This window comes from Strongylocentrotus purpuratus, unplaced genomic scaffold, assembly GCF_000002235.5.
Source record: "Strongylocentrotus purpuratus isolate Spur 01 unplaced genomic scaffold, Spur_5.0 spur5_scaffold_15, whole genome shotgun sequence".
NCBI classification, from domain to species: domain Eukaryota; kingdom Metazoa; phylum Echinodermata; class Echinoidea; order Camarodonta; family Strongylocentrotidae; genus Strongylocentrotus; species Strongylocentrotus purpuratus.
Window position 1 is genome coordinate 31,743,328 of NW_022145600.1, and position 27,119 is coordinate 31,770,446.

A 27,119-nucleotide genomic window follows, 5' to 3' on the forward strand; every position below is an offset into this window, starting at 1 on the left:
AAACATATTTTGATAAGCCAAGGGGGAATGTTGATTTTAATATGTGCAATGTTCCATTGTAGGAGAGTAACAGACGAATGGCAAGAGGCACTCTGTCGATATACTGGCCAAACACATGTTCCTAACCCTGCCTTACCAAGAATAAAGTCTGAGCTATTGCCACCAGCTGTAGTGAGAAGGAAGAGGGACAAAAAAGCTCGATCAAACTTTCCTGATATCGTCGTTGAACAGGTCAGTGTAAGCAGGGGTGAGGCCAGGATTTTGTACATAGAACGGGGGAGGGGGCACAATTCAGAAATGAAAATTGGTTAAAAAAGAAAAATCTTTGACAATCAAAACTAAATTATTAGTTAGCAGATTAGACAGTTTCCTTATGAGTTAAAAATTTGAAAAGGATGGAAGCATTTTTCTTTGTGCAATCAAGATATACGATATTCTTCCTAAAGGAAATAGGGGCATGCTGCGGGCCAGTATTGCTCCAAAGAGTCCAAACCAAGCAGCGATGAATGTTAAAATAACAGGTTTGCCCAATGAGCTAGTCCTCTTGACTCACAGTTTGTTTCATAATTATTATAGTGAAAACCTAGTTTTCAGCTCATCTGATTTCAATGTTCGCTAGATTCTTTCTATTCTGCTGGTAAGAACAACATGACAATCACTAACAATTCAGACTTAATTCAAGTCAATTTCTCTGGAGTTAGTACTTCGTTCGTTCGTGCAAAGAATATCAGGGAGTACATCATCTAGATAGGAAGATCCTTATGAAGCCAACAGATTGTCTCATCATCGAGCTCACGAAGTCCGGAAGCGCCGTGGGGGGGATTTGTAGATCGGACAATCATCAATGACGTGATCCATAGTTTGGATCTCTCCACAGTCGCAGTTTGGTGATGATTCAGCTCCAATTTTATGTAGGAAATATTGTGTACGGCCAACTCCAGTTCTGATACGGTTTAGGTTGACCCAGGCTTTTCTTGGGAGGTCGCTGCCACTTGGTTTTGCACAGGGTTTTGGGATGAACTCTTTCAGGTTGGTAGTGGACAAGTTCCACTGGTCTGACCAGCGTTTTGCTATCCAAGTGGCTAAGGTGGAGGAGGGCTTCTCAGGCCGCAGCTCAGCAGCCTGTGTTGCAAAGTGTCTTCTAGGGAGACGCTGTCCTTCAAAGGTAGTACTTAAGACTAGATTGAAAAAAATATTGAATGTGTTCCCTTTGAAACAGGTTGATTCAGATTCTGAAGATTCTGAAGTTGAAGTTTGCTCGGAAACTCCGGAAGAAGCTCCTCTTGAAGCTCCCCAAGAAGCTCCTCTTGAATCTCACCGAGAAGCTCCTCCGATAGCTCCCTCGGAAACTCCCCAACAAGCTCCTCTTGAAGCTCCTCCAGCTCCTCCGCTAGCTCACCCGGAAGGACCCTCAGCTCCTCCAGCTCGACCACTAGCTCCCCACTCTCCACCGGGTTCACCGAGCGAAGAGCGAGTCCCCAGCTTTACCAGTGAGACGAGCGAGACAGATTCCCGCCATGGCAGCTTGCGATCACGTGATGCTGATCTCACGTTTGTAATTCTTATCAGTATAGGCCTACATATGAAGTTCAGTGGTCATGAACAATACTTTAAAAATACATGTGCATTTCGCATTGGATAAATCACTTTCTTTCAATGTTTCTGATGAATGTACAAAATAATAGTTGAACTTCATTTAAAATGAAAACATAAGTAAATATCGCACAGTGCATGCAGAAATATAATTCATTATATACAGTTGCATTTCCACGTAAATACAATGTAGAGTATATATGTAGAGTATACAATATAATCTAGTATTAATGATCAATTATATATTTTTTGTAGAAAACTGACATTATGTGAATATCTATACTGCGGTATCTATATAAATTAACATTACTCACGTCATATTGGTTCTTGTTTTATAATCTTGTATAGGTACTATGGCCCATTTGCAGCCAGCATCAAATTCTGTAGAACTTTGCAGGAATTATGAATATTTCACGTATGCCCTATCTATATATGAAATTTAAACGTTAACAGTGTCCTATTATTCAAATTATGCAAGGAAACCCGTTTTTCTTACTGTCTAGCTTTTTTCTTTGGTAATAACATAGATAAAAACGAGCTCTAAAGTCGTTTCGACAACTGATGCTCGTTTTTCTCCACTAAAAGACTTTTTCGAGCCGTCTCGTTTTGAGGGAAGTTCTTTAGTATCCTTTTTTCAAATACAGTTGGAATTTATCATTTTCATTTTTTGACCTGCAAATGAGACATGGTACCTTTAACAGATTGTAAAGGCCTACCGTATATGTAACTCGCCTTCATCTGTTTGTTACCACCTCTCTCTCTCTCTTGTTTTTGTCCTCTTTGTATACCTTACCCATGTATTATCCGTTATCTTTATAATTGTTTATTTTATTTATCTGTTCTCTCTCTCTCTCTCTCTCTCTTATTAGTCCAACACTTGCAGACTTAGCCAAGAACTCGGTAGAGAAAGAGTTCAACCTTTCAGATCTGCAACAACTCAAAGTCGAGGACTGTAGAGGCGATGTTATGTAAGTAAGGCCCCTTTCATACTGCACCAGAGCAGATCAAGTCCAAGGTTACCTAAATAAAAATGAAGTTTGAATGACCCCTTTAAATACACGTTGTGGTTCTGGTTGTTGTTGTGGTTGTTATTGTTGTTATTGTTTTTTGTATTATTATTATTATTAGCAGTAGGAGTGTAGGCAGCAGCAGCAGCCGCAATATTATTAGTACATTGAGTAGTAGTTGCTCTCGTTGTTGTTCTTGTTTATTGTTGTTGTAGTTTTATCATCATCATAATAATAATAATAATCATAGGAATTATATATATAACGACGAGGATGAGTTACAAGTGAACATTAGTTTGTAAGCTAACATTTCCAATTGTTAATAACAATGTTACATGAAATTAAACTTAAAATTGCTCTTGAAGTACTCTCAAATTTAAAATATTAGTTTTCGAAAATATTACATACATTTGTGCAGTTCTGTGAAACTATATTTGTGTTTTTGTGTTTGATTATTCAATTTGTTATAAAGGTTTGTTATAATTAGAAATGTATATAGGCCTATATATATATTATATAGTTCGGCATACCTAATTAGGTTTTACACATTTTTTTTTGGTTCAATTTATGCTTATGATTATGGAGTGTGAAGGATGTAATTCCTCTTGGGCAGCTATATGTTGGAGACAAAATATTGTTGAGGAATGCCCGAGGCCTAGCGATGAACGCCAGAGAATTGATCGAGCACATCCGAACATCGGTTCGTAATATTTGTCAACATTCGTCATGATTTTATGCTTAAATCTTAAGCCACAAATTAATAGTTAGCAGATTAGACAGTTTCCTTATGGGTTGGGAATTTGAAAGGGATGGAAGCATTTTTCTTTGTGTACTCAAGATATACGATATTCTTTCTAATGGAGGCAGGGGCATGCTACGGGCCAGTAATGCCCCCCAACTCACCAGCGATGAATATTAAAATAACAGGTTTGCCCATTGGGCTAGTCCTCCGGACTCAGATTTCGTTTCATAATTATGAAGTGAAGACTTACTTTTCAGCGCATCTGAATTCAATGTTCGCTAGATTCTGTCTATTATGCCCTCCAGAAAAAACATGAGATCAATACAAATTCATAGTTAATTGAAGTCAATTTCTCTGGAGATAATTTTTTTTAAAATACCGAAGACTAGATTGAAAAAATTAATAAATGTGTTCCCTTTGAAGCAGGTTGATTCAGATTCTGAACAGGATGAAACTCCACCTGAAGGTCTCGAAGAAACTCTTCCAGCTCCTCCGGTAACTACCCCGGAAACTCCCCAAGAAGCTCCTCTCGAAGCTCCCCAAGAATCTCCTCTTGATGGTCGCCAAGTAGCTCTTCCAGCTCTTCTGGTAACTACGCCGGAAACTCCCCAAGAAGCTCCTCTCGAAGCTCCCCAAGAAGCTCCTCTTGAAGGTCGCCCGGAAGTTCCTCCAGCTCGACCAGTAGCTACCCCTTCTGCACCGGGTTCACCGATCGAAGAGCGAGTCCCAAGCCTTACCATTGGGACGAATGAGACAGACGATTGTGATGATGCACAAAATGATTCCGGTCCTGGACGCTTGCGATCACGTAATGTTGATCTCAGGTTTGTAATTCTTATCAGTATACATATGGAGTTCAGTGGTCATGAACAATACTTTAAAAATACATGTGCATTTCGCAATGAATAAATCACTTTCTTTCAATGTTTCTGATAAATGTACAAAATAATAGTTCAACCTCATTTAAAATTAAAACATAAGTACATATCGCACAGTGTATGTAGAAATATAATTCATTATGTACAGTTGCATTTCCATGTAAGTACAATGTAGAGTATACAATGTAGTCTAGTATTATTGATCAATTATATATTTTTGTAGAAAACTGACATTATGTGGATATCTATACTGCGGTATCTAAATAAATTAACATTACTCACGTCATATTGTTTCTTGTTTTATAATCTGTTAAATGTACTATGGCCCATTTGCAGCCAGCATCAAATTCTGTAGAACTTTGCAGGAATTATGAATATTTGACGTATGTCCTATCTATGAAATTTAAACGTGAACAGTGTCCTATTATTCAAATTATGCAAGGAAACCCGTTTTTCTTACTGTCTGACTTTTTTTCTTTGGTAATAACATATATACATGTAGATACAATGAGCTGTAAAGTCGTTTCGACAACTGATGCTCGTTTTTTCTCCACTAAATACTTTTTCAAGCCGTCTCGTTTTGAGGGAAGTTCTTAATTAGTATCCTTTTTCAAATGCAGTTGGAATTTATCATTTTTAGTTTTTGGTCTGCAAATGAGACATGGTACCTTTAACAGATTGTAAAGGCCTATATGTAACTCGCCTTCATCTGTTTGTTACCACTTCTCTCTCTCTCTCTCTCTCTCTCTCTCTCTCTCTCTTTTTTGTCCTCTTTGTATACCTTACCCATATATTATCCTTTATCTTTATAATTGTTTATTTTATTTATCTGTCCTCTCTCTCTCTCTCTCTCTCTCTCTCTTATTAGTCCAACGCTTGCAGACTTAGCCAAGAACTCGGTAGAGAATGAGTTTAACCTTTCAGATCTTGAACAACTCAAAGTCAGGGATTTTACAGGCGATGTTATGTAAGTAAGGCCCCTTTCATACTGCACCAGAGCAGATCAAGTCCAAGGTTACCTAAATAAAACCGAAGTGTGAATGACCCCTTTAAACACACGTTGTGGTTCTGGTTGTTGTTGTGGTTGTTATATGTTGTTATTGTTTTTTGTATTATTATTATTATTAGCAGTAGGAGTGTAGGCAGCAGCAGCCGCAATATTATTAGTACATTGAGTAGTAGTAGTTGCTCTCGTTGTTGTTCTTGTTTATTGTTGTTGTAGTTTTATCATCATCATAATAATAATAATAATCATAGGAATTATATATAAAGACGAGGATGAGTTTCAAGTGAATATTTGTTTGTAAGCATATCATTTCCAATTGTTAATAACAATGTTACATGAAATTAAACTTAAAATCGCTCTTGAAGTACTCTCACATTTAAAATATTAGTTTTCAAAAATATTATATACATAATACATTCGTGTAGTTCTGCAAACCTATATTTGTGATTTTGTGTTTGATTATTCAATTTGTTATAAAGGTTTGTTATAATTAGAAATATTTATATATAGATATTATATAGTTCGGCATACCTAATTAGGTTTTATACATTTTTTTGTTCAATTTATGCTTTTAATTATGGAGTGTGAAGGATGAATTTCCTCTTCGGCAGCTACATGTTGGAGACAAAATATTGTTGAGGAATGCCCGAGGCCTAGCGATGAACGCCAGAGAATTGATCGAGCACATCCGAACATCGGTTAGAAATATTTTGTCAGCATTCGTCATGATTTTATGTTTAAATCTTAAATCACTTGTTCATTCTATGTGCATGTTCTCCTTTTCATCTTCCTACCCCATTTTCTTCTTGTTCTTGTTTTTCTTGTTCTAGTTCTTCTTCTTCTTGCTCTACTTCTACTTCCACTATTACAAATAAGAGAAATGTTATTATTTTGCTGATTACTGAATGCTCTTTATAAACAAATATCTTTTTTAATAATCTACTTGCCTATTTCAAGGATACCTATATCATTATAATGACATATAGGCTTGAATATTTCCTTCTCAAATATTTAGATAGTTCTTACTCTTGAACGAGGCGCTGTATGTACTGCAAGAGAGGAAGGAAATGAACTGGCCATCAATATAAAAGGATCCCAGGTATGTATATATCATACTTGAAATTATTGGATGTTACTTCCTACCATGAATGAATAAACGTCAGTTAATAAGTCGATATACAGAATCAATAACCAGGTATCATATTTGTTTATACATCTATTTTACAATGTGATTACAAGAGTACTGGTTTAAACTACAGCCTCTATGTGAATAAATGTGTTCTTTATTTTATTTATTTAGCTACGATGAATATACAACATTCATTAATTTGTATTAATTATATTTTACTTTTTAATCGAGATCGTCTTTTTTATTTACTACTGAGAAGATAACCACTGAGAAGAGGCATGAGTAGTTATAATCTTACTGCTTATTAGAAATGAATTTGCTTAGAAACGCCTCATTAAAGCTACACTGATGCCACTTAAGCTGACATAATCTTGTCTTACTTCTCATGAAATGATTGTGACAATATGATAACATGTTTATGTCTTCCCAGGACTGTAGTGATCAATCTCTATGACTCGTTAGGTTGATCAATGAAGTTCTGAGAACATATCAACTTTATGAGTCAATAATAAAACATTTCATTAAAAGATGTAATACAAAAAAAAAAATCAATTTGATGGGCCATTATGGGCAACAATGTTTATTAGTTTTGACCAAATTTGATCCTTTCATGGTGGCATTTTTTCAACCTTTTGCTTCCTCGACGTAACACAGACGGTTAGACTGGACACAGTAGATCTGATTCGCAGAGCCTGTACGTCGCATTGTTCTCTCCCTAATGCTGAGATGCCAGAGATATCCAACCTCACCATCACAGAGATTAACAACATCCCCGTCGCCATCGGCTCTCAACCAGACCAGGTAATTTCGATATTATCATAAGATATTCGTTGCACTATCAAGGATAAATCAGACTACCACTTCAACAACAAAAAGATATATACATTTACTACCCGCTGGGCATAAATCCGAGAATGAAAATCACCAAGATCCCAAAACAAATCACCCAACACAACCCATAATTCACATCCAAATATCCTGTGATGAAGAGGGGGGGGGGGCACATCATTATGTTAAAAGGTTTAAACTTAACTATCCCTTTAGTGGACTGTCAGTGTTTACTTTCCTTCTAAAAATGAATTTATTCTAATTTAATTTTGTTTTAGGGGAGAGGGTTTGGGGTTGCCACGCGCCATCTACAAAATGAAATAGGCCTTTTTTGTTAAGGCTATCTTTTAAAATCTTCGTAAGTGATTGTTTTTCCGATTTTGGGACAATTTTAAATTAGTTGGCAAATCCTATATGAATATCGCGGGACGCTTTTTTGGACCACTTTCAGTTAATTTCACAATATCAAGACTTTCATTGTTTTCTTATTGGAAAATTTTCGTAGAAGTTGTCAGTGAATTGACCCCCGGCCCCTTCAAAATGTTCTGGCAGTGCCTTATTTTTTCTGGTTGGTTTATTTGTCTGTAGATTGCAGGGAGTATGAGAGAAGCCCTGGAGACCTCAGGAGGAAATTTAACGCTTCATCTTGTTCCACAGTCGTTGCTAGACGCTTTGGCCGAATAGGACGATGATACACACGAAGAGCAAGCACGTGATATAGTGGATGAATAGCATTCCACTTTTAAAAATCAATCAGATCCTTCTTCGAAAACTAGAAGATCTTCATTCTAATCCCAGAAGATCTTCCCTCTCAAACTTGGAGATCTTTCTTCTAAAGTTAGAAGATCTTTCTTCTACAGGAGCTGTCTGTACACCAGGGAACAACGTTTAGCACTCGTATGCTGGTGTTCTATGGCAAGCGTTTAATGCCATGAAAGTTAAAAAATTGATTTGTAGATAGCATAGCATACGGAGCAATGCCCTATATGTTGACTCAGCGCCTCTCCAAGAGACATGCTGGATATAATGATTTCCCTTCTGTTTCTGCGATCTTGGAGAACAAGCAACCCATCACTCAACATCTTAGAATCGGTTCAAGAGAAATACGAAGGGTTCTCAATTTGGCAATGAATATGGTTTGTTACAATTTTTGTTTAGCTTTGATTTTTGTAGGGTTGCATTGTTATTTTAGCGCCCCTATATAAACTTGATGGCGGACATGTTTAAGCGCTATGTAATTGCAAAGAAATAATTTGCGAATGGTATTGTTTAGAGTCCATAAGGCATCTTGTAACCATGTAACCAAATAAGTAGACAAGGGAAAGTTTATAACTTTGTTGAGTAATTGGTATTATTAATGAATATCAGATGTAATATACATGTTCAATAACACGCTATTTAAGGAAACCAGTGTAATTCACAAGCAGTGGAAAATTAGAAATAAAAAGCATCGAAAAATGAAATAGAGGAAGTTATATCTTCGATCATGGTTTGACTTTAGTTGTAAAGAAAAATGACCAACAAAAAAAACCCGACACTGATTAAGAGATTACAAGTTGGGATGAATTGAATAACTCTATAAACACGGTTGGAATTCTTTGGTTATACTGATTTGTTTTAAATGAACAGTTTAACATAACACTTTGTCCTATTGAATGAAAAAAACTATGTCTCCATTCAGCTGAATAATTCCAATGGACTATATCGTCATATCATATGAATCGCGAATTGTATTGAGTGTTGAAGGCTTTGTTTTTGTATGTTTATGGTTCGGAACATATGTATTGTTAAATATCAGATGTAATGTACATTTTTAATAATACTCTAGACGGAAACCAGGGTAATTCTCAAATAGAATCTTAGTCTTGATTGGCTAGGGGAGTGAAGGCAAATTTAAAACATAAAGCCGGTTGAGAGGTTTTCACGAAAGATCTAAGTACTACTATGTGAGGAAAACTGGGTTTTCAACAAATTGTAAGTGTTTAGGAAATTATTGGGGATTATGTTTTCTCCCATATCCATGCTTAAACTAATACTCAAAGCATTTTAATGTTGTAGGTGTATTCAAAATGGGTGTAAAGAGACTATTCAGTCGGTGTTATCATTGGATTCTTAACATGCAAACAAGCCTGACATCACCCCGTATTTTCTCTATAAAGTTCATTATGCATAGGAATGAGGGGGTCTATATTGGCATTTCCTTTTTTGTTTGTTCAAATGTTGTACATAATTAGATGATTAGATGTACCTGGATACCACAAATGTGATAATTTTGTTGATACAAAGGTTGTGGAGATATTGAGCTGATTTCAGGTGTGTACATACTTCTTTCCTAGTTTAACACAAATGTCATAACAATATGTGTTAAAGAGTACTATTCTTGTATTATTTACTGTACTTCTTCTTCAGGAATAGTAAAGTCTATATCATTTATACATGTACGCAGAGGTGTAAAGATCATATTGAAAGGGAATGAATGATATACTGCCTATCAATTTATGGAAAGAAAACTTGATCTAACCTTAAATGTCTACTTATAATTCATATAAGAACTTCACACTGTAATAATTTGCATACCGTCACTCTAAAACCCTTTTCATGGTTTTGAGTATTCTGTCTATTATATTCTTATCTTGTAATTACAATAAAAGCGTATATATTCTAGAATAATTTTCCTAAATTGCCTTTAAAAATGATTATTTTGGTGTTAGCATAATTATGTAAGAATTTTGATGGTAATGTACACAGAGCTGAGAAATAAACATGTGCCTCGTTAGAATAAGGTAAGAATAACTGGCTAACACGGTGATGATTAAAGATGAAGTTGAGTTCTGGTCATGCGATTGCATTGTGAAAGATACGGTGTGGAATCGATCAGAAAAGGTTGATCATCTAGCATATAAGAATTTGTGTGTATTGCAAGGTTCTGGAATCATCAAAATGATAAGAAATTTGGCCAAGTCTTGGTAAAGTTACAAACACTGTACACAGAAAGATGTATATGGGACTACACGAACACGTGGCGTAAAAAGCCGCCCCCCGATTTTTACGATGTTACATGCATATTTAGAATATGAAGGCATTTGAAGAGCCATGCTTTTCAGTGAACGTGTCTTATCTGATGTTCTTCCACACTTGCATAATAAGAATGAGTAACGCTCACAAATTATCTTTCACCTCTTCCCAGAACTCAACCTTCTCTTTAAGAAAAGAGTAGTGGGAATAGTGTGTTTGTGCGTGTGTGCGTTTGTGTGAATGTGTGTGTGTGTGTGAGAGAGAGAGAAAGAGAGAGAGAGAGAAAGAGAGGGGAATAGAGAGAGAGAGAGAAAGAGAGAAAGAGAGAGAGAAAGAGAAAGAGAGAAAGGGGAGAGAGAGAGAGAGAGGGGAAGAGAGAGAGAGACAGACAGACACATAGGAAGAAAGAGAGAAAGAAAGAACGGAAGAAAGAAAAGAAAGAAAGAAGAAAAGGAGAAAGAGGAGGATGAAGTCGCCTAAAATTACAACAGTAGCACAACAATGCAAATAAAAACTCCTTTTGTATTTACATAATTATCATCTTGATGTATTATGGCTTTTTTATTCTCAAAATAATTATTACAAAAAAAAGGAATTTTATAAAGGAAATTCTTAAATAAGATTAGGCGAGGGCGAGGGATGGAGACATCCCACTTCAACAAACAAAATACATACATTATACATACAAACAAACAACGTTTTTTGTTTGTACATCTATATTCAGGGCAATACTTTTTGTCAACAAATGATTTCAAATTTCCAAAGTTCAATTACCTCTAGCGATGAGGTATGCTACTGTATATTTAATCACGGTCTGGTACATCCTCGATATGATGTCTGGTTGAAAACGATTCCTTATGAAACACACAATAGACTATTTTTAGACCATGGCTTCTATCCTTTGGACTTAGAAAAATCATTGGTGTGCGTAAATATGTAATCCTCGCAAGTCACGACATGTATGTTTATTATCTTCCTATAATCGAACAATTTACGTCAGTCAAACCACAAGGAAAGTATATATAAACAATGATGATGAAAATTGTGTGCCAATAAATTGATATGTTTGGTTTTCCTACACAATCCGCCCACTCGTAGACACCTCTAAATATCCTGCCTGCATGGACAGGTGTTGTGCAAAGATTCCAGGTAAAGTCCTTCGATATACAAAGCTAGGGTTATAATTTCCAAAGCTCTTATAAAGATGTTATTTCATAACGTATTATGCGCTATATTATTATTACATGAAGACAGTAGTGGGAAAAATCAGCATATTGATTATTTATTCACATGTGTATATGTAATACCCAACCAGTCAATACCTTTACATCATGGCCAATCTTGTGATAAATCAGGAAACAAAAAAAGTGGCCGAGCGGGCCTTGGCCCACTCCCCTGGCAACAAAAAAAAAGTTAAAAAAGAAAAAAAATTGTTACCAGAAATTTACCTTATTTTGTTGTTGCTAACATAATTAACTATAAACAAGGTATATCTTACAAAATATAAAACATCACTTAAAAAAAATTAACGATAGATATTTATGAAAGAAAGGGAAAACAAGCATAAAAAACAAAAGCGATGATATGCGCAATTTTCGGGTCTTTCCCTCCGCGTTTTATATCTGCGACTCTTGCTCCTTCACACAATGGCAGAGTTTTCCCCTATTATTTACGATTAAAAAATGCCAACAAAAGAAAAATAAATATTCGATAAAGTACCCCTCTAACCCATTGCAAACCTCTATGTCAATAGACTTTTCCTTCACTACTGATCCGTTAAACGAAAACAAGAATATTTTTAATATTTTGAGAATCCCCTAATTTTCTACCGATTTCACAATGATTTTCTTTGATTTGATCCCCTGGCAGGAATACATTGCTTCGAAAAGCCTGACCAAGTAGACTATCATTGTAAGAACTTTAGACCGTTAATGAAGGACAAAAATAAAACTTCGTTTAGATACGAGGCGATAAACCGCTGCGGTTTATTTTTACTTTTTTATATTACCTTACGCTTTAAACATTATATATCATTATGAATAATCTACACACATTTGTTAATGGTTGGGCTATTTCATATACACCTACCCCATTTTAACCCTACCCCTCCCTGCTCAGAAAACATGAAATTCTCTCACATAATATTTTCGATTGTTGTGTGAAAATAGTTTCTTTCAGAAACAATGTGTTGAACTCATGCATTCATAATTGTTTTTTCCTCACGTTATTTCATGCAGTGGCATGAGTTTTTCTCACTACTAAGTTGTTTGGCATCCGATATAGCAATACGATTCCTTCCTCAACATCATGGATCAGGTATCAACTTTGCGAATAGTTTGCATTTTGGGGGAAATTATGTGATTTTCTTTCTTCGATTGTTCATACCAGGGATTTTGAAAAATTGGAATTATAACCTTGTCTAAAATTAATACTATTGAGGCTACATATTAAATATATTAATTCTCCCCCCCCCCCCACCCGCTCACTGCACGTGAATACTTCTTCTTGTAAACTACCGTACATTCTGTCTTTTTTTTTTTTTTAGGTTACTACTGTTCCCTAACCACAACCTACCATCATGATCATACTTACTTCTTTAATTGCGAGAGCAATAGTACCAACTAAAGGTGAAATTATGGAAGAAATATATCCACTAAACATTATTCTGATTGTTCTTATGACGGTTGCTCTAGTAATGATTCCTTTCATCATTTATAAAATAATCTATTTGGCACAATCTAAGCTCATGAGTCGTAGGATAACGAAAAGAAAAGGAGTTGCAGAAACAACATATGTGTAAGTGGGAGGGCGTGCATGTTTAGCTGATGAACATAAACCTAGAAAACAAATAAAACGGTTTGATACTGTGATCTGATGATGAGCTAAATATGATTCCTTGCTTTTCATAATAAAACATTTGTAGAAGTTGCGTAGCTTGAATTAAAGGTCCCCATTACTGTCCTCCTTTTGAGGAATTTTGCAAAGGCTGAGACAATTTTTCAAAAAATGGCCTCATATTTACTCAAAAGATTAGTCAGAAGACGTTTTTAAAAGTATATGGAGATACTGGGGTCAAGAATGACTATCATTTGATAAAAGTATTAAGTATATAAAGCTGTAGTAGACATTTTATATCACATTCTGCTGGAGCTTTCTGTATTTCATTTACTCTCTGTCTGTCCAACTGATTAATTTTCATTGTATTGAGGATTCCAGGCTTTTGTTATATTATGTTTACTGTTTGGAAAATATGTATTGTTGAATATCAGATGTAATGTACATTTTCAGTAATATTCCTAAACGGAAACTAGGGTAGTTTGCAAGGTATTAAAAAAATAAAAATGAAAAAATGAAAATTACAATCATTTTCAGAACAGGCATTTAGTCGATTGGCTGACTGAAAACCCGCCAATCAGGATCTGCTTACACAGACGATGGTTTGATACAAATAGAAACTTCATTTTGATTGGCAAGGGGAGTGAATGCCGATTGAATACATACAGCGGATTAAGAGTTTTCACAAAAGATCAAAGAACTGCTATGTGAGAAAAGCTGGGTTTTCAACAACTTGTTAACTGTTTTGGGAAACTATTGCGGAATTTAATCCCATATCCATGCTAAAGCTAATCCTTAAAGTAAATCTCTATCCTTTAATCAACATAGAATTTGTTACGTTGTAGGTTTGCTTTAATACATGTATTCAACAGGGTGTGAGGAGACTATATATTCGGTAGGTGTTATTTATCTCAGATGTTTTCACTTAATACTTTGATAAATAGTTGCAGGAAATAGCAGTTTCTGTTTTTAAATAAATGTATTTTTTTAAAGTGTGTGAGGAGACTATTCAGTCGGTGATATGTATCTAATATTTTTTGTTATCCTAGAATTCTATAGATAGTCGCAGGAAAAGACAGTGTTTTACAAATACAATGATACGAAAGCCCTCATATTTACACAAAAGATTATTCAGATCATGTTTTTAAAATTCTATGGAGATACTGGTGTAAAGAATTATTTTCTATTGATAGAAATATTTTGTATATAAAGTTGTAGTAGACTTTTTATATCTCATTCTGCCGGAGCTTTCTGTAATTCATTTTACTCTCGGTCTGTCCAATTTCACGATCATTAGAAAACCACTGTAAAGATCTATTGATTTTCATCTTCTTCTTTCAGTATTATCATTGGATTCTTAACATGCAAACAAGCCTGACATCACCCCTATAAAATATATTATGCATAGAAATGAGGGGGTCTATATTGGTATTTCCTTTTGTTTTGTTCAAATGTTGTACATACCTAGATGATTAGATGTACCTGGATACCACAAGTGTGATAGTTTTGTTGATACACAGATTGTTGAAGTATTGAGCTGATTTCACGTGTGTACATAATTTTATTCTAGTTTAACACAAATGTCATAATCTTATGTCTTAAAGAGTACTATTTTTGTATTATTTACTGTACTACTTCTTCAGGAATAGTAAAGTCTATGTCATTTATACATGTAGGCAGGGGTGTAAAGATCATATTGAAAGTGAATGAATGATATACTTCATATTAATCTATGGAATGAAAACTTGTTAACAAATTAAATGTCTACTTATAATTCATATAAGAACTGCATGGAGAATTACGTGATAAAACCTATCCTCATTTTGTAATAATTTGCATACCGTCACTCTAAAACCCTTTTCACGGTTGTGAGTATTCTGTCTGGCATATTCTTATCTTGTAATTACAATAAAAGCGTATTATATTCTTGAATAATTTTCCTAAATTGCCTTTAAAAAATGATTATTTTGGTGTTAGCATATGTAAGAATGTTAATGGTAAAGTGCACAGAGATGACAAATGTATATGTGCCTCGTTAGAATAAGGTAAGAATAACTGTCTAACACCGTGATGATTAAGAAAAAAGTAGTGGGAATAGTGTGTATGTGTGTGTGTGTGCGTATGTACGTGTGCGTGTGTGTGGGTGTATGTGGGTGCGTGTTCTTTTAAGTGCGTGTGTGTGTGTGTGTGTGTGAGAGAGAGGGGGGAATAGAGAGAGAAAGAGAGAGAGAGAGAGAAAGAGAAAGAGAGAAAGGGGGAGAGAGAGAGAGAAAGAGAGAGGAAAGAGAGACAGACAGATATACAGGAAGTAAGAGAGAAAAAAAAAGAACGGGAGAAAGAAAAAAAAAAGAAAGAAAGAAGAAAAGGAGAAAAAAAAAAGTTTTTTGTTTGTACATCTATATTCAGGGCAATACTTTTTGTCAACAAATGATTTCAAATTTCCAAAGTTCAATTACCTCTAGCGATGAGGTATGCTACTGTATATTTAGTCACGGTCTGGTACATCCTCGATAATATGTTTGGTTGAAAAAGATTCCTTATGAAACACACAATAGACTATTTTTGGACCATGGCTTCTATCCTTCATTGGTGTGCGTAAATATGTAATCCTCACAAGTCACGACATGCATGTTCTTTATCTTCCGTATAATCGAACAATTTACGTCAGTCAAACCACAAGGGAAGTATATATATAAACAATGATGATGAAAATTATGTGCCAATAAATTGATTTGTTTGGTTTTCCTACACAATCCGCCCACTCGTAGACACCTCTAAATATCCTGCCTGCATGGACTGGTGCTGCGCAAAGATTCCAGGTAAAGTCCTTCGATATACAAAGCTAGGGTAATAATTTCCAAAGCTCTTATAAAGATGTTATTTCATAACGTATTATGCGCTATATTATTATTACATGAAGACAGTAGTGGGAAAAAATCAGCATATTGATTATTTATTCACATGTGTATATGCGATACCCAACCAGTCAATACCTAAAAAAAGTTTAAAAAAAAAAAAATTGTTACCAGAAATTTATCTTTTTTTGTTGTTGCTAACATAATTAACTATAAACAAGGTATATCTTACAAAATATAACACATCACTAAAAAAAAAAATTAACGATAGATATTTATGAAAGAAAGGGAAAACAAGCATGAAAAACAAAAGCGATGACATGCGCAATTTAAAAGAACATTTTCGGTTCTTTCCCTCCGCGTTTTATATCTGCGACTCTTGCCCCTTCACACAATGGCAGAGATTTTCCTATTATTTACGATTAAATATGCCAACAAAAGAAAAACAAATATTCAATAAAGTACCCCTCTAACCCCATTGCAAACCTCTATGTCAATAGACTTTTCCTTCACTACTGATCCGTTAAATGAACACAAGAGTATTTTTAATATTTTAATATTTTCTACCGATTTCACAATTATTTTCTTTGATTTGATCCCCTGGCAGGAATAAATCGCGTTGATAAGCATGACCAAGTAGGATATCATTGTAAGAATTTCAGACCGTAAATGAGGGACAAATTAGATGAAACCTCGTTCAGATACGAGGCAATAGGCCTACAGCGCTGCGGTCTATTTTCAGTTTTTTTTATATAACCTTACGCTTTACACATCATTATGATTACTCTACACATATTTTGTAATGGTTGGGCAATTTCACATCCACCGACCATAATATGGTAGGTATTATAATAATATATATACATATATTATATATAATAATATGGTAGGTTAACATATTATGTTAACACCCCCCCCCCCCCCCATTTAATTAGATGGACTTGCGCAAATCTTCTGTAATTTCTGCTACGTTATCGGACCCAACTGCTCTTCCATCTTTAATTCTGTGCAAAATTACTCTCTTAAAAAAAAGAGAGTGAATTTTCACTCTATTTTCACTTTCTTGGGAGTGACGTCCGTGATCACTTTTTTTAGGAGTGAAAATCGATTGATTTTAGAGTGCTCTCTAAGAAGAAAAGAGTGAATGTTTACTCTATTTTCACTACATTTTCACTCTCCAGTGGAGTGACGTCCGTGATCACTCGATTTTTTGTTTAGAGAGTATGCCATCCTTATTTCATCTTCTATGATAGAAGGTCCATCCATGGGTTTCTCTTTAGCAGGTCTAAATGATAATTCAGCCTGATTAGATCACATTATGGAATAAAGTAATTGCTTTTTTACTACTTGTATTAAAGCTGTCTTTTTTTAAAATTCATTTTGTATCGTTGGTAATGATTTCAGATATTTTATACATAGATTATCATAAATCCAGGTGCTAAGCTAACATAGTTAAACGAGAATACCACAAGATATGTTTATGAATTAATAATCTCATAAAGGATACCAGTTTTATTGATCATCTTTCTCTTTTTGCAAGATCAGGTAATTCTCTGTCGAGCATAATTTGGTGCGAGGGGCGGGGAGGGGCTGCAGCTTAAAAACAAGCTGTCCCTCGCCATGGCTGTTTGAGGAATACTGGTTATCTGACGAGTTGTCGGTAGAGTTTGATACAAAAACGCCCTCGTGTTCTAGAATTTCTCTATACACTCTTAATGTCAGCGAGTAAATTGTGCCGAGTAAAACAAGTTGAGTAACAAAATGAGCAATTCAGTACTCAAGCTGGAGTAAGACCTTGATTTTAGTGGTACTCGTCACCCGAGTAATTTGTTACCTTCGATAAAGAGTAAATCAATGACTCAACATTGAGTACGAATTTCGTTTGTATCAATTTTGAGTAAACTACGGTTGGGTATTACGCTGCGGCAGGTGATAAATAAATCAACATTGATCTCTTACCCGAATTTACCTCGGGTGCGAGTGAAAGTTGGATCGATGGAAAGTGCAACTAGCTGTCAATATGCATGTGACACCTGTTCTACACATTTTTACATAATAGCAGCTGTATGTTCCTTTGTCTACCTAAGGAACTGGATATTTTGTACTCTTTCATTGTCCGTCATGTGCATGTCTCGTGCATAGTGACACGACATTTGCTCCTGCGACAATTGCTCCGGGCTTTATTTCGTCTAAGATGTAGGGTTAGGGTTAGGGTTTCAATAGGGTTTTATGTTAGGTTTAGGGTTAGGTTTAGGGTAGGGTATAGTGTTGAATCCAGGGTTGAAGTTAGCCATTCGATTAGTGTATGAAATTTACAGCGGAGCAATTGTCGCCGGAGCAAATGTCATGGAATCCTCGTGCATGCATGTGCGCGTGCAGAAAGATGCGAAAGAACTGAGATACACTCTTAGAAAAAAGGGTGCAAAAAAGGGTGCAAAATAAGAGTTTGCACCCTTTACATAAAAATGAACCCTATTGAAGGAAAAGGGGTTAAAAAAAGGGTGCAATATAAGATTTTGCACCCTTCCCACAAAAATGAACCCTATCGACCAAAAGAGGGTGCAAAATAAAAGTTTGCATATTGCATGCATATTCATGATTACTTTCCACGTGTTCACATAAAAATACATTTATCATGATTTGTTAAGCAAATTATGACAATGCACATCAATTTTTTGATTTTGTATTTTCCTTTGGCAATCATTAACCAATATATTATTTTGTCTGATCATGTTACAATTACATTCACGTTTTAGCAATAGATATATTGATTATATGATTACTAACCAAGAAACATCATGCATGTTTAATATGTATTTGTGTACGAGCAAATTTTACCAGTATTCCTCGATGATGGGTGCAGGATTGCACCTTTTAAAGGGTGCAGGATTGAACCCCTAAAGGTGCTGCTATTGCAGCGGTTTGCACCCCTAATGGAGTAAAAACATGTACTTAACTTAGTACATGTTTTTACTCAATATTGATTGAGCAACTAAGCGTTACCCAGAAAACAAAAAAATCGCTCAAACAATTTGAGTCAAAACATGTACTCGTTAATTGAGTAAAATTTGGCTCAACTCGTTTACGTTTCTACCCAGTACTGAGTAAAAAAGGAAACCGCTAAACAAAGAGTAAATATTGAGTAAAGGTTGACTCATTCAAACTGAGTAGAGATTTAGTCTTTTATTGAGTAATATTTTTACTCAACAGATGGGTAGATTTGTTACTCAACACATGCTGAGTAAAGTTTACTCAAAAGTCGGGTGGTTTCCTTTTGACCACCCAAAAGAGTAACATTTTGACTCAAATTGAGCAGTTTTTTTTAGAGTGTACAATTGATGTGTTTATGTACTTTGTTATTATGGGCCAAAGGTTCTAGTTCTCTTAATTTCATGAAATCTAAATAAAGCAAAATAACTTATTTTTAAAGAAACACAATAGTGAAGACTATTATTCTACTTTTCAACGCGTGAATGGACAGTAGCCCACATCATGAATAGCGATAACTATTCCATGCAAACAAGGACTGTCAAATAACATTGTCGCACTTCCTCTTCCCCTTTAAGCCGCAGGGTTAGATTTTGCAAAACCAGCATTCTAGAGTAATATGATTCATAAGGTGTTTCAGTATCGTCGTATAAACACATTGGATTTAATACGGATACCATAGGTGATCGTTTTTGTTGTGCTTTGGAGCTGTGCGTCATGTACATTGTAAAATGTGAAACGCTGTGATTTCGGAAGTTAGTTATTGATTACATTGGTTTCAAACTTGCGGCTGGATTTAACACCTTGTATCAACTGTTTTTAAAGATCGATCAGGTATTTATATTTTTGTAGTTGTATTTTTGTGTTGTATTATTCTTTCGTTTTAGCTCCTTTTTTATATGGCTAAAAACCATTTAAAATTTAGGTCTATTTCGTGAATTCGCCTAAATAACGACTTCTATTTTTTAACAGATTTAATTGTATGTACTTACTGCATAGATTTAATTGACAATTTTTCCTATTTTTCTCTATTATTATGTTAATTAATTTATTTATTTGTCTCTATTGAAATGTTTTGCTTTCCGTTGCTTCGGTATTCTGTGTTTGATTTCACTGTAATGTGTTGTTAAAGACTTGTAAGTTATCGGCAAAGTGTTCGGGAATTCAAGGCGAAACTCGGAGATGAATGTGCGCCAAGCTGCCGGGGTAGAAGAACCCGATGGTAGGGTCACACACAACCGCGATCTGGCGTTCATTAGAATTGTGGTCGGAGTATTGAAATATCTCGCACATTTATATTTTGATGCAAGTACAATATACAATATATTGTATTTAACATGCCTTATTTGATTTCCTCTTTCTACATTATTATTATTATTTATTTATTTATTATTATTATTTTTTTTTTTTTTGGGGGGGGGGGGTGGGGTTCCAATTTTTCAGGAAATATTTTGCGCCGACTCAGCCAGCCGCTGAATAAGCGGGGGGATGAAGCAATTTGTTAGGAAATATTAAGCGGTGGCTTAAAAAACAATAAAAAAAGTGGAAGGATTTACCATCATAACTACATGTACTTGAAAAATGTACTAAAATTATGATAAAATAGATTTCTTTTTATGTCTCACACAAAGTTTAACCCCTCTCTCTCTCTCTCCGTCCATCTCTCTATCTCTGTCTCTCTCTTCCATTCCAAGTTTTTTAATCTTCTGGCTCAATTCTTCTTCATTGATTTACTTTTCTCATTCCGCGTTCTACTTCTACAAACAAATATTCTTTTTTACCCCTCCTCCTCTTCCTCTTCCTTCTCGTGCATAATCTTTTTCATCATTATCTTCTTCTTCCTTTTCTTCTTGTTCTTCTTTTTCTTCCCCTTCTTTTCTTCTTCTTTTTCTTCTTTTACTTCTCCCCTTCTTTTCTTCTTCTTTTTCTTCTTTTACTTCTCCTCCTTCTTCTCCTTCTAACTTCTCCTCCTTCTCTCTTCTTCTTTTTCTTCTTTTACTTCTCCTCCTTCTTCTCCTTCCAACTTCTCCTCCTTCTCTCTTCTTCTTTTTCTTCTTTTACTTCTCCTCCTTCTTCTCCTTCTAACTTCTCCTCCTTCTCTCTTCTTCTTTTTCTTCTCCTAATTCTCCTCCTCTTTCTCTTCCTCTTTCTCCTCCTCTCCTGAATTTCTTCTTCTTCTTCTTCTTCTTCATCTTCTCCTTCTCCTGTCTTCTCCTTCTTTTTCTTCTTTTCTCCTCCATTTTTTCATCGTCTTCTTTTCTTTTTCTTTTTCTTCTTCTTCTTCTTATTCCTCTTCTTCTCCTCCTCTTTCTTCCACTCCTTTTTGTTCTTCTTGTTCTTGTTCATGTTCTTCATCTTTGTTGCCGTCGTTTTTTCCTTCCCTCCCCCTTCTAATTATTCCTCTTGTGCTTGTACTTTTTGTTCCATTTTGTCTTGTTCTTGCTCTCCTTTTCCTGTTTTCTTATTTTTACTAAAAAGAAAAAAAAATGGTTAACATAAATTTTAAATTCCATCTAAAATCTAGAATGGCGGATTTTGTGACAAACCGAGCTGAGATGAGTGCCCTGGTAAAGAAATTCCAATCATACGGAAATGACAGCATGGCTTACTCAAGAGATCACTTCGAAGTAAGAATTACTATCTTTTTTCATATAAATTTTTTCTTAAAAAAAAAAAATATCATTACGTACTGGCGTCACCTGTACCTGAATCACTGTAACCCTCATGTCTCTCCTGCCGGAATAATAGATTGGGGGTTGTGCAGTGGTCCCTATATACTCTTATACGAATACTGTGGTGGGTTCTTAACGTGCTAAGGTGGTGACTCTTCCCTACATGGGGCATCCATTTAACGTCCTATCCGAGGGACGAAGTGATTTCCACTGTAACACAGCCTGCGTCTATGAAACTGACACAACTCAGACTTCACTCATCCGCCTGGGTTGGATTCGAACCCACGATCTTTGGTTCAAGGCAGACACTTTACCTGAGCTAACGCGACTCCTCCTTTGCATACATTTTTTAAAATCGTATTTTTCTGTTTCTGAATATCTTAATTTGATGAATTACGATAAGAATTATCCGTCAGCGATGGTTCGGTGTTAAGAGAACCCTAGAACACTAAGTCCAAGTCAGCGTCATAAAAGACTTAGGTTACTACATGTATACTAATCATGATGTCCATAAAATCGGATGTGAGTAGCAGTATAAAAGAATAGTATGAACAATAAAGAAATATTCATATTAACATTTTATCATTTCATACATAATTCTAAAATATTTGCACTTTTTAGAATTGCATTATTTATGATAAAGAATTCAAACTGTAGGCTAGAAATGGAGATAAATGATCAAATTTTGTTAAAGGAAAGAAAGTTACAAGAAAAGTACCTTCATAAGAACGCAAAACTGTTTAAGAATATGTTAACCTAAAAATAAATATGAAAAATAGGTAGATAAAGATTACTTGGTTTAGTTACTTGCCTTCACTCCCTCATTAAAACAAGTATTTTTTTTTCAAGTAATTATGTTAAACAAGAGAGCTTATTCGCAGTATTAATGCTAATAAATATTGAAAACACCTTTTTTCATAACTTATGATTTTTTTTTAAAGAAAAATAAACGTGAAGAACGCTGTGAGTTACAGGGAGGTCGACTAAACTTCTTCGAGAGTGTCACACCTGATCACAATACGACTACCACTGTGGTGGAAATCGAGAAGAGAAGAGGAACTAACATACTCATTCTAAGATGTGGACCCGGTGGTCGTACGGTTATATTCTTGGAATTTGACTCCAAGTAAGTATTTCAGATTAATCTTCTTCTTTTTCCCCTTTTCTTCTCCTTCTTCTTCTTCTTCTTCTTTTTCTTCTTCTTCAACTTCTTCTTCTTCTTCTTCTTCTTCTTCTTCTTCTTCTTCTTCTTCTTCTTCCCCTTTTCTTCTTCTTCTTCTTCTTCTTCTTTAGTCTATGCATGATACCAACCTTTTCAAACAAAGTATTTGAAAAAGAAAATCTCAAAATCTAAACGCTAATAGAAATGAAAAATATTAATTTGTGCGGTCTCTTTAGTGGCATATGCATCACAAAGAAATAAAGATAAGCAATGTTTAACTTAAGCGGATTAACAAGGCTGTGTTTATTATATTGACATGTATTATGCCCACACAAGCTTTTATCAAGGGGGCTTCCCCAGGCACCTAGGAGAAATTGTTCACCTAAGCAACAATACAACGAAAGATAGTAAAAAAAAATTTAATAAAACAAGGTCTCACAATTTGAGAATCTTTCACTATATTTGAGAGAAAGGCCCAACTCTCATAAAAAGTATTTTATATGACTGACAAGTCAAAGCCGATCTAGATTCGTTGATCAATCAATATAATCATAGTGCTATAAAATGATGACATTTTATCTATACTTCTATAATGATTTACATGTATATTATAGAGCTCTTTGAGAACCCATTTGGAGTTGAACTTCACTATGAAAAAAAGCATTATTATTATTATTAAATCACCCCAAAAATATCATAATTTAGAAACGTAACTTGATAAGCTAACGGGGAATGTTGATTTTATGTGCATTGTTTTATTGTAGGAGATTAACAGACGAATGGCAGGAGGCACTCTGTCAATATACTGGGCAGACACATGTTCCTAACCCTGCCGTACGAAGAGTGAGGTCTGAGCTACCAGCTGTAGTGCGGAGGAGGAGATTGAAAAAAACTCGATCAACCTTTCCTGATGTCGTCGATGAACAGGTCAGTTTAAGCAGGGGTGGGGCCAGGATTTTGAACACAGAACGGGGAATGGGGCACAATTCAGAAAAGAAAATGTGTAAAAACCCAAAAAGGTATAGACTTATACATGGAATACTTCGCTCAAAAAATCTTTGGAAAGCAAAAAGGAATAAATGGTGAGCAGATTTTATAGTTTCCTTATGGGGTAGAAGCATTTTTCTTATCGTACTTAAGATTTACGATATTCTTTCTAAAGAAAGTAGGGGCATGCTGCGGACCAGTATTGCCCCCAACCCACCAGCGATGAATATTAAAATAGTAGGATTGCTCAATGAGCTAGTCCTCTTGACTCACAGGTCGTTTCATAATTAGTGAAGACCTACTTTTCAGCGCATCTGATGTCAATGTTCGCTAAATTCTTTCTATTCTGCAGGTCAGAACAAAATGACTATTAATAACAATTTAGAATTAATTAAAGTCAATTTTTCTTGATATTCATATTTTAGGTATACTTAAAAGTGTACGAGGGAGGCATAAAGCAAGAATAATGTACAATTTCTCAGTACGATATGAACATCGCCATTTTCTTGATAACGTGACGTAGTAAGCGAAGTCGTTTACCAAGTAAATGTATTCAAATTTATGGATGCTTCCTTCGCAGGTGTGTGTTGTGATGAAGCATTTAACACATGCTATTATCATTTGTATTACAATAATATTGTCAGAACGCAAATTGCATAAATAAGTTCGTGGTCATCTTGGATGAAGGTTTCTTATTTTTAAATAGGGACTTTTAGATTTGCACGACGAGAATGTGGACTGCCACATGTGACATCCTTTTAAGGCAATGTGACGTCCTTAGGCACTGCCGGGCACTGCCAGTGCCTTAAAAAGACGTCACATTGCCTTAAAAGGATGTCACACATAGCAGTTCACGTTCTCGTCGAGTAAATCTAAAAGTCCCTAATGAAATAGATTTGTCAACAGACACTGCTATATTTAAGCATTTTTAAATGAATTAGTTACAGTTGCTCCCCTGTTATACAGTTTTCACCAAATACAATTTCTATCTTCTCAGCTATGATTTTTCCTCTTTAGTTTGAAAAGTAAAGGTTTTGTTATTGAACTAAAAAGTATTTTCAACTAAAGCTTAGTGCATGGTACATGTAAAAGTTCAGCTGGTACGTCACATTTTCAAGAAAATGGCTGCGCCCATGTCATGCTAAAAGTAATCACATCATGCCAAGAATATCTTGATTTATATATCTCTTGTATATTTTCGTAAGGAATATTGTACATCAAATGACAGGAATACGTACATCTCATTTTTCAGAATACTTACACTTATTATTTGGGGAAAGGTTTCCTTTAAAACTAGATTGAAAAATTATCAAATGTGTTCACTTCGAATCAGGTTGATTCAGTTTCCTCTGAATCGGAATCGGATTCAGATTCTGAACAAGTTGAAGTTTCCTCGCAGTCGGAATCGGAATCTCCCCAAGAAGCTCCTCCAAATTCCAGCCATGACAGCTTGCTTAATGCTGATCTCAGGTTTGTAATTCTTATCAATATTCATTTAGTGGTCATGTAAATTTCATATTAAATTAATAAGTTTCTGGTACTGTTTCCGATAAATGCACAAAATAACAGTTCAACTCCATTTGATATGAAAACATATCGCACAGTGTATGTAGTACATAAATTTTAATAATAATTCATTATACATTTTCATTTTCATGCAAGTACAATGCAGAGTATATAATATAGTCCAGTATCAATGATCAATAATATATTTTTTGAGAAAACTGACATTATGTAGATATCTATAGTGCAGTATCTATATAAATACATATTACACACGTCACATTTGTTTTTGTTTTATAATCTTTTAACAGATTGTAAAAGCCTACATTTAACTCGCCTCCATCTGTTTGATACCCCTCTCTCTCTCTCTCTCTCTCTCTCCCTCTCTTTCTTGGTCCTCAGTGTATTCCACACCCTTGAATTGTCCTTGATCTTTATAATTGTCCATTTCATTTACCTCTCTCTCTCTCTCTCTCTCTTACAGGAACTCGGTACAGAAAATGTTCAACCTTTCAGATCTGCAACAACTCAAAGTCAAAGGCTGTGGAGGCGATGTTATGTAAGTAAGACCCATTCCATACTGTACCAGAGCAGTTCAAGTCCAAGGTTATCTTAATAAAACTAAATTCTATAAACACACGGAGTGGTTCTGGTTGTTGTTGTGTTTGTTATTGGTGTTTTTTGTTGTTGGTATTTTTAAAAATTATATTAAAAAAACGACATTATTCAAAAATATCATAATAACCTGTCATTCCTTTTTACTAGATCATTAATCATTGATAGTAATTACATAGCTAACTATGTCAGATATTTGTTATGTTGATTAAAAAGAACTTTCAAGATAGTTCTTTTTATTCACGGTAATAGTCCTGTTCGAAATCGACATTTGTACACTGAAACTATATTGAAAACAAGTATTTTGTTGATCTATTCTGAATATTATGGAAATCACTTACATGGACCATTAGAAAGATCATTTAAGAAAACGGAATGATATCATAATCATTAACACGGTTATCATGTAACCTTATAATTCAGTATTTTTACTCTCTCGTTTCTCAGAGTTATTCCGATATACTTAAAGCTTTACAGATATGATATTAGCGCGGCCGGCCATCGGTTTCAGGCAAACTATGCACCCAAGCAAATCCGGGCATTTCTAAAATGTTACCTCCCTTAAAGTTATTGTACACTCATTTCCATTTTGTTCATAATTTGACAAATGTTTCCGAATTGACAAAAAGTCCAATACGTTTACCTTTTGTAATATAGACCCATACTTTAGTTAATGCATTTTCTCTTTATAACCCCTGCATTCTAAACTAAATAATTCTCTTGCTATGCATTATGGTATCTCTGTAGATGTAATTTTACAGACATTCTATTTCTGGCAAGGCTCTGGCAAGCTTTTAAGCCCTCACGAGCACCGTTTGCTCAAGAAGTATGTATACAATATTAGTTAAAAGATCTAATCTGTAATAACTGAATTTCTTTTGGATTTAATATTGTGTTCGGTATACCTAATTAAGTTTTACACCTTTTAATTTTTTTATTTATGCTTATGATAATGAAGTGTGACGGAAGCAATTCCTCGTTGCCAGCTACGTGTTGGAGATAAAATAGTGTTTAGAAATGGCCGAGGTCTCCCGATGAACGCCCAGGAATTTACCGAGCACATCCAAACGGTTCGTAATATATTTTCAACATTCGTCATAATGTTATGTTTAAATCTTAAACCACTTGTTCTTTCTTTGTGCATGTTATCCTCTTCTTCTCCTTCTTTCTCCTCCTCCTCCTCATTTTCCTCCTCCTTCTTCTCCTTTCCTGGCTTCTGATGTAGAGGAACATGTAGAGAAATTGCTTTATTCAAATTTGATGATGACGCAATAATGTTAATTCTATATAGAAGCAGAAATATT

At 35.0% G+C, this 27,119-nt stretch overlaps 2 protein-coding genes across 2 annotated transcripts; both read left to right on the top strand.

Moving 5' to 3' along the window:
* The first annotated feature begins 1,015 nt into the window (after positions 1–1,015).
* On the top strand, positions 1,016–9,835 carry LOC115924189 (translation initiation factor IF-2-like). Its single transcript, XM_030986065.1, has 8 exons — positions 1,016–1,165; positions 1,220–1,555; positions 3,769–4,166; positions 5,089–5,187; positions 5,810–5,924; positions 6,242–6,325; positions 7,010–7,156; positions 7,772–9,835. Exons 1-8 carry the CDS (start codon positions 1,016–1,018, stop codon positions 7,865–7,867), a joined length of 1,425 nt encoding a protein of 474 aa, XP_030841925.1. The 3' UTR covers positions 7,868–9,835.
* Positions 9,836–19,526: 9,691 nt separating this feature from the next.
* On the top strand, positions 19,527–25,207 carry LOC100893001. The gene is made up of 5 exons (XM_030986066.1): positions 19,527–19,710; positions 21,401–21,503; positions 22,490–22,674; positions 23,475–23,637; positions 25,031–25,207. The coding sequence occupies exons 2-5, from the start codon at positions 21,402–21,404 to the stop codon at positions 25,205–25,207; spliced, it is 627 nt and encodes a 208-aa protein (XP_030841926.1). The 5' UTR covers positions 19,527–19,710; position 21,401.
* Positions 25,208–27,119: the final 1,912 nt, after the last annotated feature.